General features: G+C 39.1%; 1 protein-coding gene across 6 annotated transcripts in view; it reads left to right on the top strand.

Moving 5' to 3' along the window:
* Window positions 1–14,834, top strand: part of SPEF2 (sperm flagellar 2) — a 211,635-nt gene that overhangs the window by 12,999 nt on the left and 183,802 nt on the right. For all 6 annotated transcript variants that reach the window (XM_070774772.1, XM_070774770.1, XM_070774771.1 and 3 more), the window contains 3 exons: window positions 8,123–8,375; window positions 10,737–10,877; window positions 12,457–12,521. In XM_070774772.1, the coding sequence (XP_070630873.1) occupies window positions 8,123–8,375; window positions 10,737–10,877; window positions 12,457–12,521 (459 nt within the window). The remainder of the gene's footprint in view (window positions 1–8,122; window positions 8,376–10,736; window positions 10,878–12,456; window positions 12,522–14,834) is intronic.

Raw genomic sequence — 14,834 nt, 5'->3', positions numbered from 1 at the left:
GAAATCCTCGAGCATCTACCCCCAAAACCAGAGCCTGCCTACTTTACTACTTTGTGCTCTCACCTACACCTCTGACTTTACGGGGGGCTGTCCCCCACCACCTCTTTCGGAGAAGGAGTTAACTTAGAGGCCCAGTTAATAAAAACTCCTGGGCGTGACAAGAGTGTTTTAACCTACAAACTCCTCTGAAGGTTCTCTAGCCTGCCTGACAGGCTTGTCCGGCCACATGTAATTGCTCACAGCCTCCCAACCGTGAGAGGCACGAGATGCTTTAAATCTTCTAAAAACAGGTTCCTTAGAAAAGTTAGAAAACCATTAGTATAAGTATAGTGGGCTGATTAGAAATTGTATTGGTGAAGGGTTTTTCATTTGTTGAGCCAATGTTTGTTGCTAAGTCTCCACATCCCCTGCCCTTATACACATTAATGAATATATAGAAGAAATAAGTATTAACCTTTGATATTAATCACGTTAGACCTTAGGCTAAGCAAATTCTTTCCTGAATTAAAACCCACTACACCCTCACCCTATAGGAATGTAACTTTATCTGGTACCTTTGGAAGGTGGCGTCTGTTTTAAGAATAATCACCCCTGGAGAAATAAGTGTCCTGGTTGACTGACCGCTGTCACAAGGAGAGGGTCATAAATTGTCAGCAGGCCCCCTGGCCAGAAGATGATGTAACACCCCTAAGACCTCTGTATACATTTGTATGAAGCACCTGACTTTGATAAAAGTCAGGACTGCTGACCCCGCGTGATTTTTGCATAACATCTCTGTGTATAAAAGTAGACCATGGAAAATAAAAGAATTGGGATCAGTTCCTCGAAAGACTGGTCTCCCCATGTCACTCTCTCTCTCAAACTCTGGCTGAGTCTCCACCTGGAGCGCGGAACCCGCCATGCTTACTAATTATGCCTGGGCTTCTAATATCCGACTGGGGAGGCCTCAGTGTCTCCTCTCCTTCGGGAGAACGGAAGGATGCCTGCGGCCTACGTAAGTGGTGCAAACTTCTTGTCTTGAAGTTTTATCGGTCTCCCGCGTAAACCAAGCTACTCAGCCTCTTTTCTCCACTGAATTTTCCTACTGAGCTATCCTAATTCTAGTACTCTTTATATCTCTAATTAATATCTAATTGAAGCTATTGTATCCTGATTCTCGCCAATGCCGTCCCCGCTTTGAATACCCTGGATCAGCCGGGTCTGGACCTCGGCACATATGGTCCTTCCAATCCCCAGGAATGTATCAGAGCTTTTCAAAGTTCCCAGTGGATGCTGCAGCTGCTGCTAAGTCGCTTCAGTCGTGTCCGACTCTGTGCGACTCCAGAGATGGCAGCCCACCAGGCTTCCCTGTCCCTGGGATTCTCCAGGCAAGAACACTGGAGTGGGTTGCCATTTCCTTCTCCAATGCATGAAAGTGAAAAGTGAAAGTGAAGTCGCTCAGTCGTGTCCGACTCTAGCGACCCCATGAACTGCAGCCCACCAGGCTCCTCTGTCCATGGGATTTTCCAGGCAAAAGTACTGGAGTGGGGTGCCATTGCCTTCTCCTCCCAGTGGATATTTCATTCTTTTATCTTCCTTTTAAGTTTTTGGGCAGCTTTTGTTTGCACCAGTGGTATTACTGCCTTAGGTGGTGGTGGTGGTGGTTCAGTCACTAAGTTGTGTCTGACTCTGTGAGCCCATGGACGGTAGTCTGCCAGGCTCCTCTGTCCATGGGATTCTCCAGGCAAGAATACTGGAGTGGGTTGCCATTTGGAATACCCTATTCCCACGGTATTAGCAAAAAGCAATCAGTGGCAACTGTTAAAGATCACAGCTACCTAAGGCAGTGATTGAGCTCTAAATTATGTTAAATAATGACAGTGTTCTGAGGATAGAACTTCTTGAGGAGTTTCAAACCTGTCTTCTCAGATGGCTGTTAGGCTGCTGGATTTTACTGCAAGGCTACTGATTTTCAAGAGCTGGGAAGAAGGAAATGGGAATAGGGCAAGTTAAAATGACTAAAAGCTCTCTGTTCTTACTGAGATTAAGGTTTTTTTCTTGAATAAATTTTCTTTATATTGTTACATGCCTTTGGCTAATTTCTAGAGTTATGAAGAAGTTAATTTTGTCAGTTTTATTATTGTTATGAAGAAGTTAATTTTGTCAGTTTTATTATTGTCTTTTTGAGGAATAGATTTTTGGAGGTCCTTACTCTGCCATTCGTGACATCCTGCTCCATATCCATAGTGTTTTTAACCTGATATTTCCCACTCAAGTATTTCTTAGTTTTTGGTTCCTTGGGGTGGTAGACCTCCATTGAGCATTACCTACATTGCAAGAGTTTAAGGAAAAGAAATCTAGTACCTCCATTCTAGAGGTGAGTCATTCTTTCACAATCCAGATTATGCTAGTTGTGCAGGTAATGATAGTGTAATTCAAGAGAAGCCATGGATTGTAAATATATTTTTAGACCAAGTTAGCCTCTTGTGCTAATCCCTGACAATTTCTTAAGCTTCTAGGGTACTAGGTAACATTCTAGTGCATATCCTACTCTTCATGTCTCACATCTCTTCCTCAAGAGCAAGGTATACACTGTCCTTCACTGCTTAAACCAAGTTGCCTCCTCTTCTTGATCCTCTAGCCTTGTGCCCACTCTGCTTCTACCTGAATCTCCTCCCTTCCAATAGAAGCCAGGATCAGCCTCTAAGGTATAAGATTTCCAGGGTAGGTAAGTCAGTGTACATTCCTTTCTTTTCTCTTTTTTGCTTTCTCACGAGTTCTCATATGCACAGATTGATTTGTGATGATCTCTGTGTAACCAGGTTTCCAATCCATTTTTGGTGTCATTACTTATTATCCCTTCATGAAAGTTATAAACTTATCTTGTACAGTTGTTATAATATTGGTCACTTTGTTGTCAGTTTCTTTGTTTGTATCTCTTTCAGTTGCACATTGTACCTTCAGAGGATTTTGTAGTTGTAGTATGAATTATTTTTCTTTGCATCGCTAGGGCTAAAAGGGCCTGGCACATGTTTAGCTTTCAGTAGATGTTTTTTGAATTAATGAATGGCTGCATATTCTTATAAGTCCTGCATTAAGCCCCTTGTTTGAACTTCTCCATAGGCAGATAGAACTCTACACCCACATCTTTAGGTGGGGTTTCCTCCATCAGCTTAAAAAGCTTTAGGTATTCCAGTTTCTCTTTCTCAAGGCTTCTCTTACAAAATGCTTCCCTTGTGACCCTCATCCACTGTTTCCAGTCATGTTTTCCACCAGTCTGTAGCTCTAACGTAAGCAACTTTGGTCCACAAATATGTCATGTGCTTTTGTTATGCCTTGAACCTTTAGATATCATTCTTTGCTCACTTTCACCCTGAGAAACTCATTCAATTCAGCTAAAAATCCACCCTTTTCTAGACTCTTTGTTTTCTCCCCAGCAGATTTAATTTCCTTTTCCTCTTTGTTTTTTTTTTTTTTCTTTTTGTTTCAACAACACTTCAGACATCCCTTTTTTTATTACTTTAAGGTATATGTTTTATTTATATGTCAGTTCTTATCAGAGTTACTACCACCTGAAGGAGCCCAAACCATATATGATGAGTGAATATATGAATGTTTGTGTCTTAACTACTTTGCAAAGATGCTCAAAGTTGCAGAGTATGTTTATTCTTTGTGCTCCAGGCATTGTCCCTGACCCACTGCAGGCACACCATCGTGTTTCTCTAATTGAATAAAAATGACTGACTTCTGAAAGTGTATCTGGTTCTGAATTAGGTATGGAAAACTTAAAAGAACCATACTAGTCAGATCATGCATGCAGTATTTCATGTGTACTGAGTTGGCTCTTGTTAGCAAGACCATGGAAGGCCTTTGCATGAAATAGAAATAGGGACCCATATGGATGGAGGTAATCAAAAAGACACAGGTCTTAGTGAATAGGAAAGCCCTTGTGCAAAAAGGTCTTAGTGAATAGGATAGCCTTTGTGCAAAGAACAAAAAGCCCCATTTTGGATGAAGCTGCCTCATGCCAAGGTCCTGGGCTTGGCAAGCTGACCCCACGGTAGATTTCACACCTTTTCCTGCCTCTGCATAGGTATATGTCCTGAGTATCATCCTGTGTTGCAGCCCTGCCCTTCACTTACTGCAAAGGATGAACTTTCTGTTCCACTGAGCATCATCATATTTCTTAACATGGGGAGATGGATCTATTTGTCTTAACAACCAAATACTATCAACCTTTAGTTCCTAGGACAACCCACTGTTTTTCTAGGGCACATGATATTCTAAAGAAGACAAAAATCAGTAAATCCATGCATCTGAGCTTTGTATTATTCAGTGGGGAAAAGGACCCTTCTTTGTAAAGCCTAATTTTTAAACAGCTGTCTAGTGCCAGAGCTCATGATTTGGGGATTTTTGTGTAATATTTTTATTTTCTTTAGTTTAAAATGTAAACAGTAAACTAAATCTGCATTGCACATAACTTGAAGTTAACTTGCTTTGGAAATTACTTCATCCTAAGAATAACTCATCTAACTCTGAAAGAATTCTGTTTTAGGATATATGTAGTCCAACTCAGAGGGTGAGAAATGAGCAGATTAGTTAAAAAAATAAAAAGTAAAGGAGCATGGATATCCCTGTTCTAATGACCTTTTGAGTTGTATTCCCGTACAAGGTGTCAAGGAGGAGAAGAGACAAGTAATCCCTTGGCAGATAAGGACTGCAGGTAGAGAGCGAGAAGGCTTTTCCCAGAACACATTCTTTATCCCCTCAAGGGTCAGCATTTACATCATATGCTCTGTCTCCAGAGCAAAAATGTCCCAGTGGTTTCTCTAGGTTTAAAAACAACTGTTGATTATCATGGTATACTGATTGAGCATACATTATAACAAGAGTGGACTTCCATCCATTTACATACCAGTTATATTCCCAAAATTTTGGTTGGATATTTAGAATATATATTATTAAAAGCTTCCAGAAAGAAGTACTATTACACCTGGACACTTCGGCCAGACCATAAAAGCCATTTGAAGCCTACCGTGTCACTGAACCCTAGTATTAGCAGGCTACACTGCATTCTGGAGGTTGTGTAAAACAAGTAAGAGGAAGGGTAGTGTGCTTTACTTTCATTGGGCACAGGGCTAAATTTTGATAAAATTTGGAAATGAATGGTGTTTGCTTTTGGATTTTCCTTCCCAAATTATGGTGCCTCTGATCTCTGAAGCCTAAGGGTATGTCAAAGGCAAAACCTCAAAAAGGTGTCCCTCTGGCCATATCTTTGCACGTAAGTGTAGTGGAGAAAACATACAAACTCCTGAGATAAGCAGGACATGAAAAGATGAACTGGGGTGAAAGATCAAAAGTGGGCGTCAGGTGCCCATCCAAGGAATGTGAACGCAAGTCATTGACCTGACCATCCTGTCTCACAATCACACTCTTCAAAGCATGGTCTATATAGTACCCTAATCATTTTAGGTCAATGTTTGTTATCTCAAACTGTAGGTCATTTGTGGGAAAACAAATTGCGACACTGGACATGACATGAGAAGACCTAAAAAAATGTTTTACTTTTGTTGTTGATAAGATTGCCTTGTAGCATTCCTTATCTCTTCTCATTCCTTCTAAGATCTGTTTTATCTTTTATCGATTTAAAATACTTTATTTAAAGTTTGGCCAATGTGGCATGCCATGCTAAATATACTTGACCAAATAGAGGAAATAGGACACTGAGTTATACCACATGACTGGAAAAGGAATTCAGTGTCTTCTGTCAATACGTTTGTTGCCTTGGCCTTTCTATGGCACTGGCTTCTTTATTTATATTTATAAATCATTCCTTTATTTTCCCCACCCCGCCTCCTTTACAGTTAGTAGGCACTTTTAGGCTAGATTTTTAAAAGATTTACAAATACCCCAAAATTGCCTACACATTTTGTGTATATGCATGGATGTGTGTTTTCTTTTCTGGGGAAAAGGTTTCATAGCTCTCATCATATTTCCAAAGGATAGTATATATGATTTAAAAAGTTTAGAATCACTGCTTGAGATCTCTTGAGAAATAATATACTAGAAACAGTATGACAGTATATAAAGTTTGTGTTAAGTGCTATTTACAATAGCTAGGACATGCAAGCAACCTAGATGTCTCTTGACAGTTGAATGGATAAATAAATTGTGATACATATATATAATGGAATATTACTCAGCTATAGAAAGGAATGCATTTGAGTCGATTCTAATGAGGTGGATGACCCTAGAGCCTGTTAAACAAAATGGTGGTTTAGTTGCTAAGTTGTGTCTGACTCTTGGGATCCCTTGGACTGTACCCCTCCAGGCTCCTCTCTCCGTGGTATTCTGTAAGCAAGAATACTGGAGTGGGTTGCTGGTTCCTTCACCAGGGATACAAAGTGAAGTAAGGCAGAAAGAAAAAGGCAAATGTCGTATATTAATGCATATATGTGGAATCTAGACCTGGAGAAGGGAATGGAAACCTACTCCAGTATTCTCGCCTGGAGAGTTCCATGGACAGAGAAGCCTGGTGGCCTACAGTCCCAGCAACTAACAGACACACACATACACACACACACACGTGCGCACGCACAGAATCTAGAAAGATACTGATGAACCTATCTACAGAGCAGCAATGGAGATGCAGACATAGAGAACAGACTTTTGGACATAGTGGAGGAGAGAGAAGGTGGGATAATCTGAAAAAGTAGCATTGAAGTATATACATTACCATATGTAAAGTAGATAGCCAGTAAGAATCTGCTGTACGACACAGGGAACCCAAAGCCGATGATTTGTGACAACCTAGAGGGCTGGGATGCAGAGGGAGGTGGGGGGAGGTTTTAGAGGGAAAGGACACATGTATACCTATGGCTGATTCTTGTTGATGTGTGGCAGATACCATCACAATATTGTAAAGTTATTATCCTCCAATTAAACATAAAATTTTAAAAGTTTAAGTGCTAAGTGATCTCTTTCAGCTTCTGAAAATTCAGCAGAGGCCATCGTATCTTCCCCAAATAGTTTTATAGTCTAAAATAAAGTTATTGAGTGAGTAACCCTATAATATTAGAAATTCTGCCAACTCCCTCTGTTCTAAGGTATCCTCTTTTTTCAGGGAGAAGATGGGACTTTGACTTATATTCAAGTATATTCAGTATATTTTTTTCTATCAAAGAATGTCACTGATGTTTGAAAGTTAAAGTAAAGAGAAAATGTGCCAGTGGATAAAATTGACATTTGCATCCAGTTTGAACATACGAGAGGCACAAAAGTTGAAAATGCATCTAACATCTTTTTGCTTTTATTCTGCTGCTGTATCCATAGGCTTATTGATGGCCCTTGGTCATTTGAGACCTTTATTACAACAGTTGCATTAATTTATCACTACTTACTACACTTGTTTTCCTGCTATGAACTGCTAAAGGACAGGGTGTCTTATTCATCTTTGTAAGACCTTAATAATTTTATAAACATTTATTAAATTAAATAAGTTATTGGTATAGTTGGGAGAGTAAATTAATAATGAATTAATGAGTTCTTCTAAAATGTGAGCATTTGATAATAGATGATTCAACAATACATATATTTTAGAAAGTCTTTAGTGATTTTTGAAGAAGTAATATAAACTATACAGTGATGACCTCATGACTCATCTAGTTGTATGGCTAATATTGTGTAACGATTTCTGATAATGCCTGAGAGGATAAAGGTGAGAGTCATCACTTTCAGTCATCACTGAAAATAAGGTTATTTTCATGTGATACCAATTTAAGAAATGGATATTTAAAGTGAAGTTTTGTCTTCTGAGTAAAATATTTTCCAAAACTACAGTTAAGTTTTTCCATTTCGAAGAAGACATTTAGGTATGTTTTTGTACTGACTTCCTGTAGAAATTCTAGTATCTATTTAAGTAGAAGAGTATACGAAAGTAATCAGTTTTAGTTTAGCCAATCAAGAGAAATAAATGCATGGAGCTAGGGCAATAGACAAAATCTCAATCTGTCTAGAGGATTAAGTGGTTTTTGCAAGGACTGATACATTTAAAAGAACATGGTATTTGGTTATGAAAATCCTCTGATATTTGTTGTTTGCTTTTAACTCAATGTCTTATTATGTGAAATATTTTAATGCCTAGGATTTCCAGTGCCAAACTTAACAATTTTTCTCGCTTGGAGCCCACACTTCACCTTTTGGGTGTGCAATTTGATCAGAATGTGGCCCACAATATCATCACAGAGAAGCCTGGGGCTGCCACGAAACTCTTATATCAGCTGTACATTGCTCTCCAGAGGAAAAAGAAAGGTGTTCAGACTGGAGTGGAAATGCCAACTGTGCAGCCCCTGATGAGCACAAAAGTTCAAAACATGAAAAGCGAGGCTTTTCGAGATGTAAGTACATAAAGAAAAATTATAAACATATCAGAATATAAAGCTTTCTGAAGAGACACGGCAAAGATGTTGCATTTTCAAAGAAGCCCCTTAAAGCATGTATGTCCCTGATTATGTTATTGTCCCTATTCAGGTTTTATCTTTTCTTTCCATTTATTCATTGTTGATGCCTCCCTCCATCCTATCCACTAATCGCCAGTAACTTATCAAATTCTGTTTGCTCCTAGTTCCTTGTGCGTCTTAGGCCTGCTCTTTTTCTTCTATACCCCTGTCGTATCCACTCAGATCTCCTGCTGCAACCTATGAATGCATCTCTGATCTTCAGGCTTGTCTCCTAGAGTTTAATCAACTGCTAGGAGAATCTACCCTCAATTCCACTTTTGTCGGCTGCTTCTTCTCAGAAACCTGCTATTCTACAAATATGTTGTGTTTTGTTAGTTGCTCAGTTGTATCCAACTCTGCAACCCCATGGACTGTAGCCTGCCAAGCTCTTCTATCCGTAGAATTCTCCAGGCAAGAATACTGGAGTGCGTTGCCATTTCCTTCTCCAGAGGAGCTTCTCAACCCAGGAATTGAACCTGGATCTCCTGCATTGCAGGCAGATTCTTTACCATCTGAGCCACCTGGGAAGCTATTCTACAAATATCTTGCCCCTTGATTTGACTAGCATTCAAAATTTTTCACTGAACAGTCTCAACCTGTCTTTCTGTATATTTTCATAACCCTCAGCATTGTCTTTCTTCTGTTATTCCACTGGCAGCCTGTCATTGAATGCTGCTGCTGCTGCTAAGTCGCTTCAGTTGTGTCCGACTCTTAGCGACCCCATGGACTACAGCCTACCAGGCTCCTCTGTCCATGGGATTTTCCAGGCAAGAGTACTGGAGTGGGGTGCCGTTGCCTTCTCCGTGTCATTGAATAGGACTCATTTATTTCTGCTCTTCCCTCTCTCGTACCCAAGCTCACTGTTCTCCTCTCCTGTCTTCCCCTAAACTTCCCTCCATCTACTCTGCAACCTTCCCAGTACACATAGACTCTTTCTGGGGAACTCCTAGGGCACAGGTAATTCTCACTCTTTGGTGTTAACCACCTCTTGCTGATATTATTGACTTTCATTATTTACCTGTCATATGACCTCATAAGATTTTTAGTTCCTCCAATTAAAAAAATTTGCCTAGTACAATGCTTTGAGCGTTGAAAATACTCATTAAATGTCCTTTGATTATTATTTTTAATTGAAGTATAGTTGCTTTACACTGCTGTATCAGTTTCTGCTGTACAGCAGAGTGGGTTTCCTTCCCATTTAGGTCACCACAAAGCACCAAGTAGAATTCTGTGTGCTATACAGTAGGTTCATAGTGGTGTATATATGTCAATTGCAGTCTCTCAATTCATTCATATGTTTGTTCTCAACATCCGTGCGTCTATTTCTGCTTTGCAAATAAGATCATCTTTACCATTTTTCGAGATTCCACATATATGCATTAATGCATAACATTTTTTTCTTTCTGACTTACTTCACTATGTATGACAGTCTCCAGATCCATTTAAATCTCTGCAGATGACACAATTTTGTTCTTTTCTTATGACTGAGTAATATTTCATTGTATATATTGATACATAACACATCTTCTTTATCCATTCCTTTGTTGATGGACATTTTGGTTGCTTCCATGTACTGGCTGTTGTAAATAGTGCTGCAGTGAACATTGGAGTGCGTGGTTTTCTCTGGATCATGCCCAGCAGTAGATTGCTGCGTCATATGGTAGTCCTATTTTAGTATTTTGAGGAACCTCCATATTGTTCTCCATAGTGGCTGTGCCAATTTACATTCCCACCAACAGTGTAAGAAGGTTTCCTTTTCTCCACACCCTCTCCATCATTTATTGTTTTGAGACTTTTTGGTTATGGCCCTTCTGACTGTTGTGAGGTGATATTTCATTGTAGTTTTGATTTGCATTTCTCTAATAATTAAGTGATGTTGGGAGCCATCCTAGACACATGTCCCAGATTGAATTTTTTCTTTCCATGATTAGGCAGGTCATGAAGGTGGAACTGGGAAAGAATTACATTCATTTTTCATATTGGGGATGCCTTTATTAGCCTTTTAGTATCACCACCCATAATGAAAATAGACACATTCCATCTGCATAATTTAGGGACTCCCAAATTGTGTTTCAATATCATACTTTTCAAAATTAGTTATTTTGATACTTCCTTCCTAATGTTACCTAGTCCGTCAGTTAATGCTGAGTTTAGAAAATTTGAATGGAAAATTTACATATCTGTGTACCTGTGAGTGTATTACATTGCATATTATTCTGATAAACTGAATAACTAAACTTATGTATATGGAATATTTAGCAACGCTTGAGCAGAAGACGACAAAATGAAATCATGGCCAAAATCCAAGCAGCTATCATACAGATTCCTAAACCCACATCAAATCGTACTCTGAAAACCCTTGATGCCCAAAAATTAATGAAAAAGAAAAAAGAGGCAGAGGTAAGTGATAATCCTTTAACATTGTGTTGTGTTTATCTTAATGAAAGGATGATCTTTCCCTAAGAGAGAAACTTCCCTGAACTTCCTACTTCCTTTTCAAATTACGTCTGGCATTGTCCCTTCTCATTTAAAACACCTGCACTGCATGCATGTCCAATCCATCTTAGTCCATTATTTGTTTAGAAACAGAGAATATAGATTTAGGATATGGATGACAAACTGCTGTTAAATGAGAATACCTGTGTGGACTCTTATGTGGTGGATTCTGTGATCACTAGCAAACTGTGCCAGAGTGGGTGCTGTTGTGATGGGTCATGACACCCATGTATACAACAGGGGCCAGTCTAGGTACCCAAAATACCATGTATGTGCCATTGCTACTATTTGCTTTTCCTGGATACTTCCTCCCCATGTTGCACTGTCTTTCTATGAATCCTAGAAATGTTAAGCAATTTGCTTGCTCTCATTATATTTAGATTTAAGATATACTATTGATAAATATATCTTATTACTTAGACTTATCAGTCATCCATATAGGATACAATCTCATTATATTTCATGGGGGAGCAGTACTATCTGTACATTTTGATACTAATTCCTGTAATCTATACTTCACGCTGCTATAATGATTGTTAGTGATATTCTCCCCTTTAACTTAAGATAATAGCTACCATTTATTCATCATCTGCTGTATGTCAGGCTGTGGGTTGGGCACTTCTCATTGTCTTGAATTTGTAAACAACTCTCTAAGTAGGGTATTGCTTTCCCCATTTTTTTGGATAAGGAAACTGAGGCTCAGAAAATTGGCATGTTTTACCCAAGTTCACAATGCTGATAAAGCAAAGATTGGCAGATCACTCTGAAGTCTAAATCCATTGCATTTTATTTTAACTCACACTTAATTTTTAATATTAAAATCCTATAGTTAGAGTTTAAAAATGTTACCCACAGAGGCTTTTTTCTGACCCCATTTTAGTAAAAATATTTAATTCTTATGTTTCCTTGAATTGATTAAAGTTTATGAAAAAGGATTTGCAGTAGGCAGATCAGCTAAAATTAACTTTCCAACAGCAAATTAATAGTACATATAGGAGTACAAAAGAAATGTTTAAAACACCCAAGATAATTTTTGAAGAAATATTTATATCCTAAAAATGCTTCAGTTCAGTTCAGTTGCTCAGTCGTGTCCGACTCTTTGCAACCCCATGAACTGCAGCATGCCAGGCCTTCCTGTCCATCACCAACTCCCGGAGTTATTCTCATTTAAAATAATTGTAATTAAAAGTGCACATCCTAACTTTTTGATAATCTTTTTTCCTATTAAATGTCTTTTGATGTACTGTCAGAGCTAGAATTGTGAACTGAATAATTCAGATTAGGCAATTTTCACCTTCTTTTAGGTAACTTTAGCCTACACTAAAAGTAACAAATTGGAATAGAAGAATATTCTAGAATATATAGAAATCCTAACTAGCTTGAATTATTAGTACATATCACTTTTAATAAATTTGAATGAAAGTGATAAATGAAAAAGTTTCAATATATTTAGAGGTAAAAAATTGATGAATTTTCTTTAAAGGATGTGGCCAATGAAATTAAGAAGTTTGAAGCATTAATAAAAAAGGATCTCCAGGCAAAAGAAAGGTGAGTTAAAATTATTTTAATAATCAAAAATTTGATTTTTATTTAAAAAAGTTCATTTTACTTTAACTTTTGAATATTTAGAAGCAGTTTACCTGAAATAGCTATTCCAAGGATGTTTTCACTTTGTAAAGTCTTCATTGAGAGAGTATATTAAGGAAGATAAATGAGATAAAATTCAGATTAGTTGTTCATTAACGATTTTGTAAATATCAAGAAGGCAAGTGGCTATTATGGTTTGTGAGGTTAATTTTTTTTTCTATGCTATACTTATCACACATACTATTTAAACATTCACTAACATTTTTCCAAGTTACTATCCGTTTACATTTTTCACCGCACTGCCTTTATTAGACTCTAGCTGCTCTCACCTTGCATCCTCAGCATTCAGCACAGGGACCAGCAATAAAGAACTGCTGAATGAGTGTCAACAAAATATCACTAAGAGTTTCAGTGGGTTCTTTACAGAAAGCGCCTGGTTAATGGGCTTCTTTTGCCTAAAGATAAAGATCTTCTCCACTTTTGTTTCCTATCAGGGGTCACTGACTCACAGAAAACAGCTAACGAGGAACTGCACATATAGAAGCAGCTTGAATTCTTCTGCATTTTTTCATGGAAACTATCCAAAGTCTACTCGTTTACATTTTATAGAATAGGAAATAAATCTCCGTTAAGGAAGAAAAATAGACACAAATTATATACTTCAGTTCCATATTAATATTTCTGAAGAAAGGGAATAGAGTCAAATGAAGTGGAATAAGACTAAGCTGAAAGAAGAAATGGTGAGGAAGTCAGGTGTGAATGAAAATGAAGTAGAATGCGGAATGTATGTGTTAATTGCCTTTCCTCCTTCCTTCTGCAGAAACTCCTGATGCCCTACTCTAAGCCCTGCTCATGTTTATCTGTGCTTCCCTGACTCCTAAAATAACCACAGCCCAAGCCTACTCTCCCCTGCAGCTGCCATCTGAACCCCTCCACACCCTCCCTGACCTTGGCCCATGAAATCACTCCATTTCTTTTAATTCTTTCACTCATCTCACCAGTCTCATGCTCTGGAGTGACAAACGGATGGTGTCTACCAAAATGACCATCTTAAAATATTGAAATACTTTTAGTGAATGGCATTCTCTGTAGCTCTACCTTCCACTCCTTTCTTGGGACCCCTTGATTTCCACACAGTTAGCAAACCAGGATTAACACCAATATGCCAACATCTTCCACTCCCTACATCAGCATCTATTTGGATTAATTAGTGTCATCACCATGTCAGTGGTTAAATATTTGAAAGATTACACCCGCACAAACATTCACTCTGATCTTCACTGCTTCCCCAGCCTGTTCTGAATTTAGACCTCTAAGGTAGCTTTGAAACCTGGAAACCAGAGGGATTGAATTAGATGGGTGTATTCTTCTCTCCGGAGAAGGCAATGGCACCCCACTCCAGTACTCTTGCCTGGAAAATCCCATGGATGGAAGAGCCTGGTGGGCTGCAGTCCATGGGGTCGCTAAGAGTCGGACACGACTGAGCGACTTCACTTTCACTTTTCACTTTCATGCATTGGAGAAGGAAATGGCAACCCACTCCAGTGTTCTTGCCTGGAGAATCCCAGGGACGGGGGAGCCTGGTGAGCTACCGTCTATGGGGTCGCACAGAGTCGGACACGACTGAAGCAGCAGCAGCAGCAGCAGCATTTTTCTCTCTCTTGTAACAGAAATCAGAATGTAAGCAGCCAAGGGTATGTGTTGTTGCCCCAAGGTTATCAAGGACTGAATCTTCCCTTTCGTTTCACTGTCCTGAAATGTGGCTTTTGTCTTTAGACTCACATTCACAATGTAAGATAGCTTCTAGGCCCCTGGCCATTTGGCCCATGTTCCAATATCAGGAAGGAGGACAGGCAAAAAGTGCATGCTAATTTGCTTCAGTCACGTCTGACTCTTTGCAACCCCATGGACTGCACCCCGCCAGGCTCCTCTGTCCCTGGGATTCTCCAGGCAAGAATACTGGATTGGGTGGCCATGTCCTCCTCCAGGGGATCTCTCTGACCCAGGGACTGAACCCACATCTCATTATGTTTCTTGCATTGGCAAGTGGGTTCTTTACCACTAGCACCACCTAGGAAGCCCCAGGCATAAAGTGGGTATCTCCAATCTAAAATAGTTCTTTATACCAGCCTTCCCAGAATGCCCACGTAACATTTCTGCATACACATTATTGGCCAGAATTCAGTTACATGGCCATAATATAGCAGAATGGGAGACTGGGAATTGTAGTCTTCATCTGAGTATGTTGTTTCCCTGAATAAAACTGGGGCTCTG

Source organism: Bos indicus, chromosome 20 (genome assembly GCF_029378745.1).
Source record: "Bos indicus isolate NIAB-ARS_2022 breed Sahiwal x Tharparkar chromosome 20, NIAB-ARS_B.indTharparkar_mat_pri_1.0, whole genome shotgun sequence".
Classification (NCBI taxonomy): Eukaryota; Metazoa; Chordata; class Mammalia; order Artiodactyla; family Bovidae; genus Bos; species Bos indicus.
The sequence above is the reverse complement of the archived record's forward strand: the minus strand, read 5'-3'. Positions and strand labels throughout refer to the sequence as shown.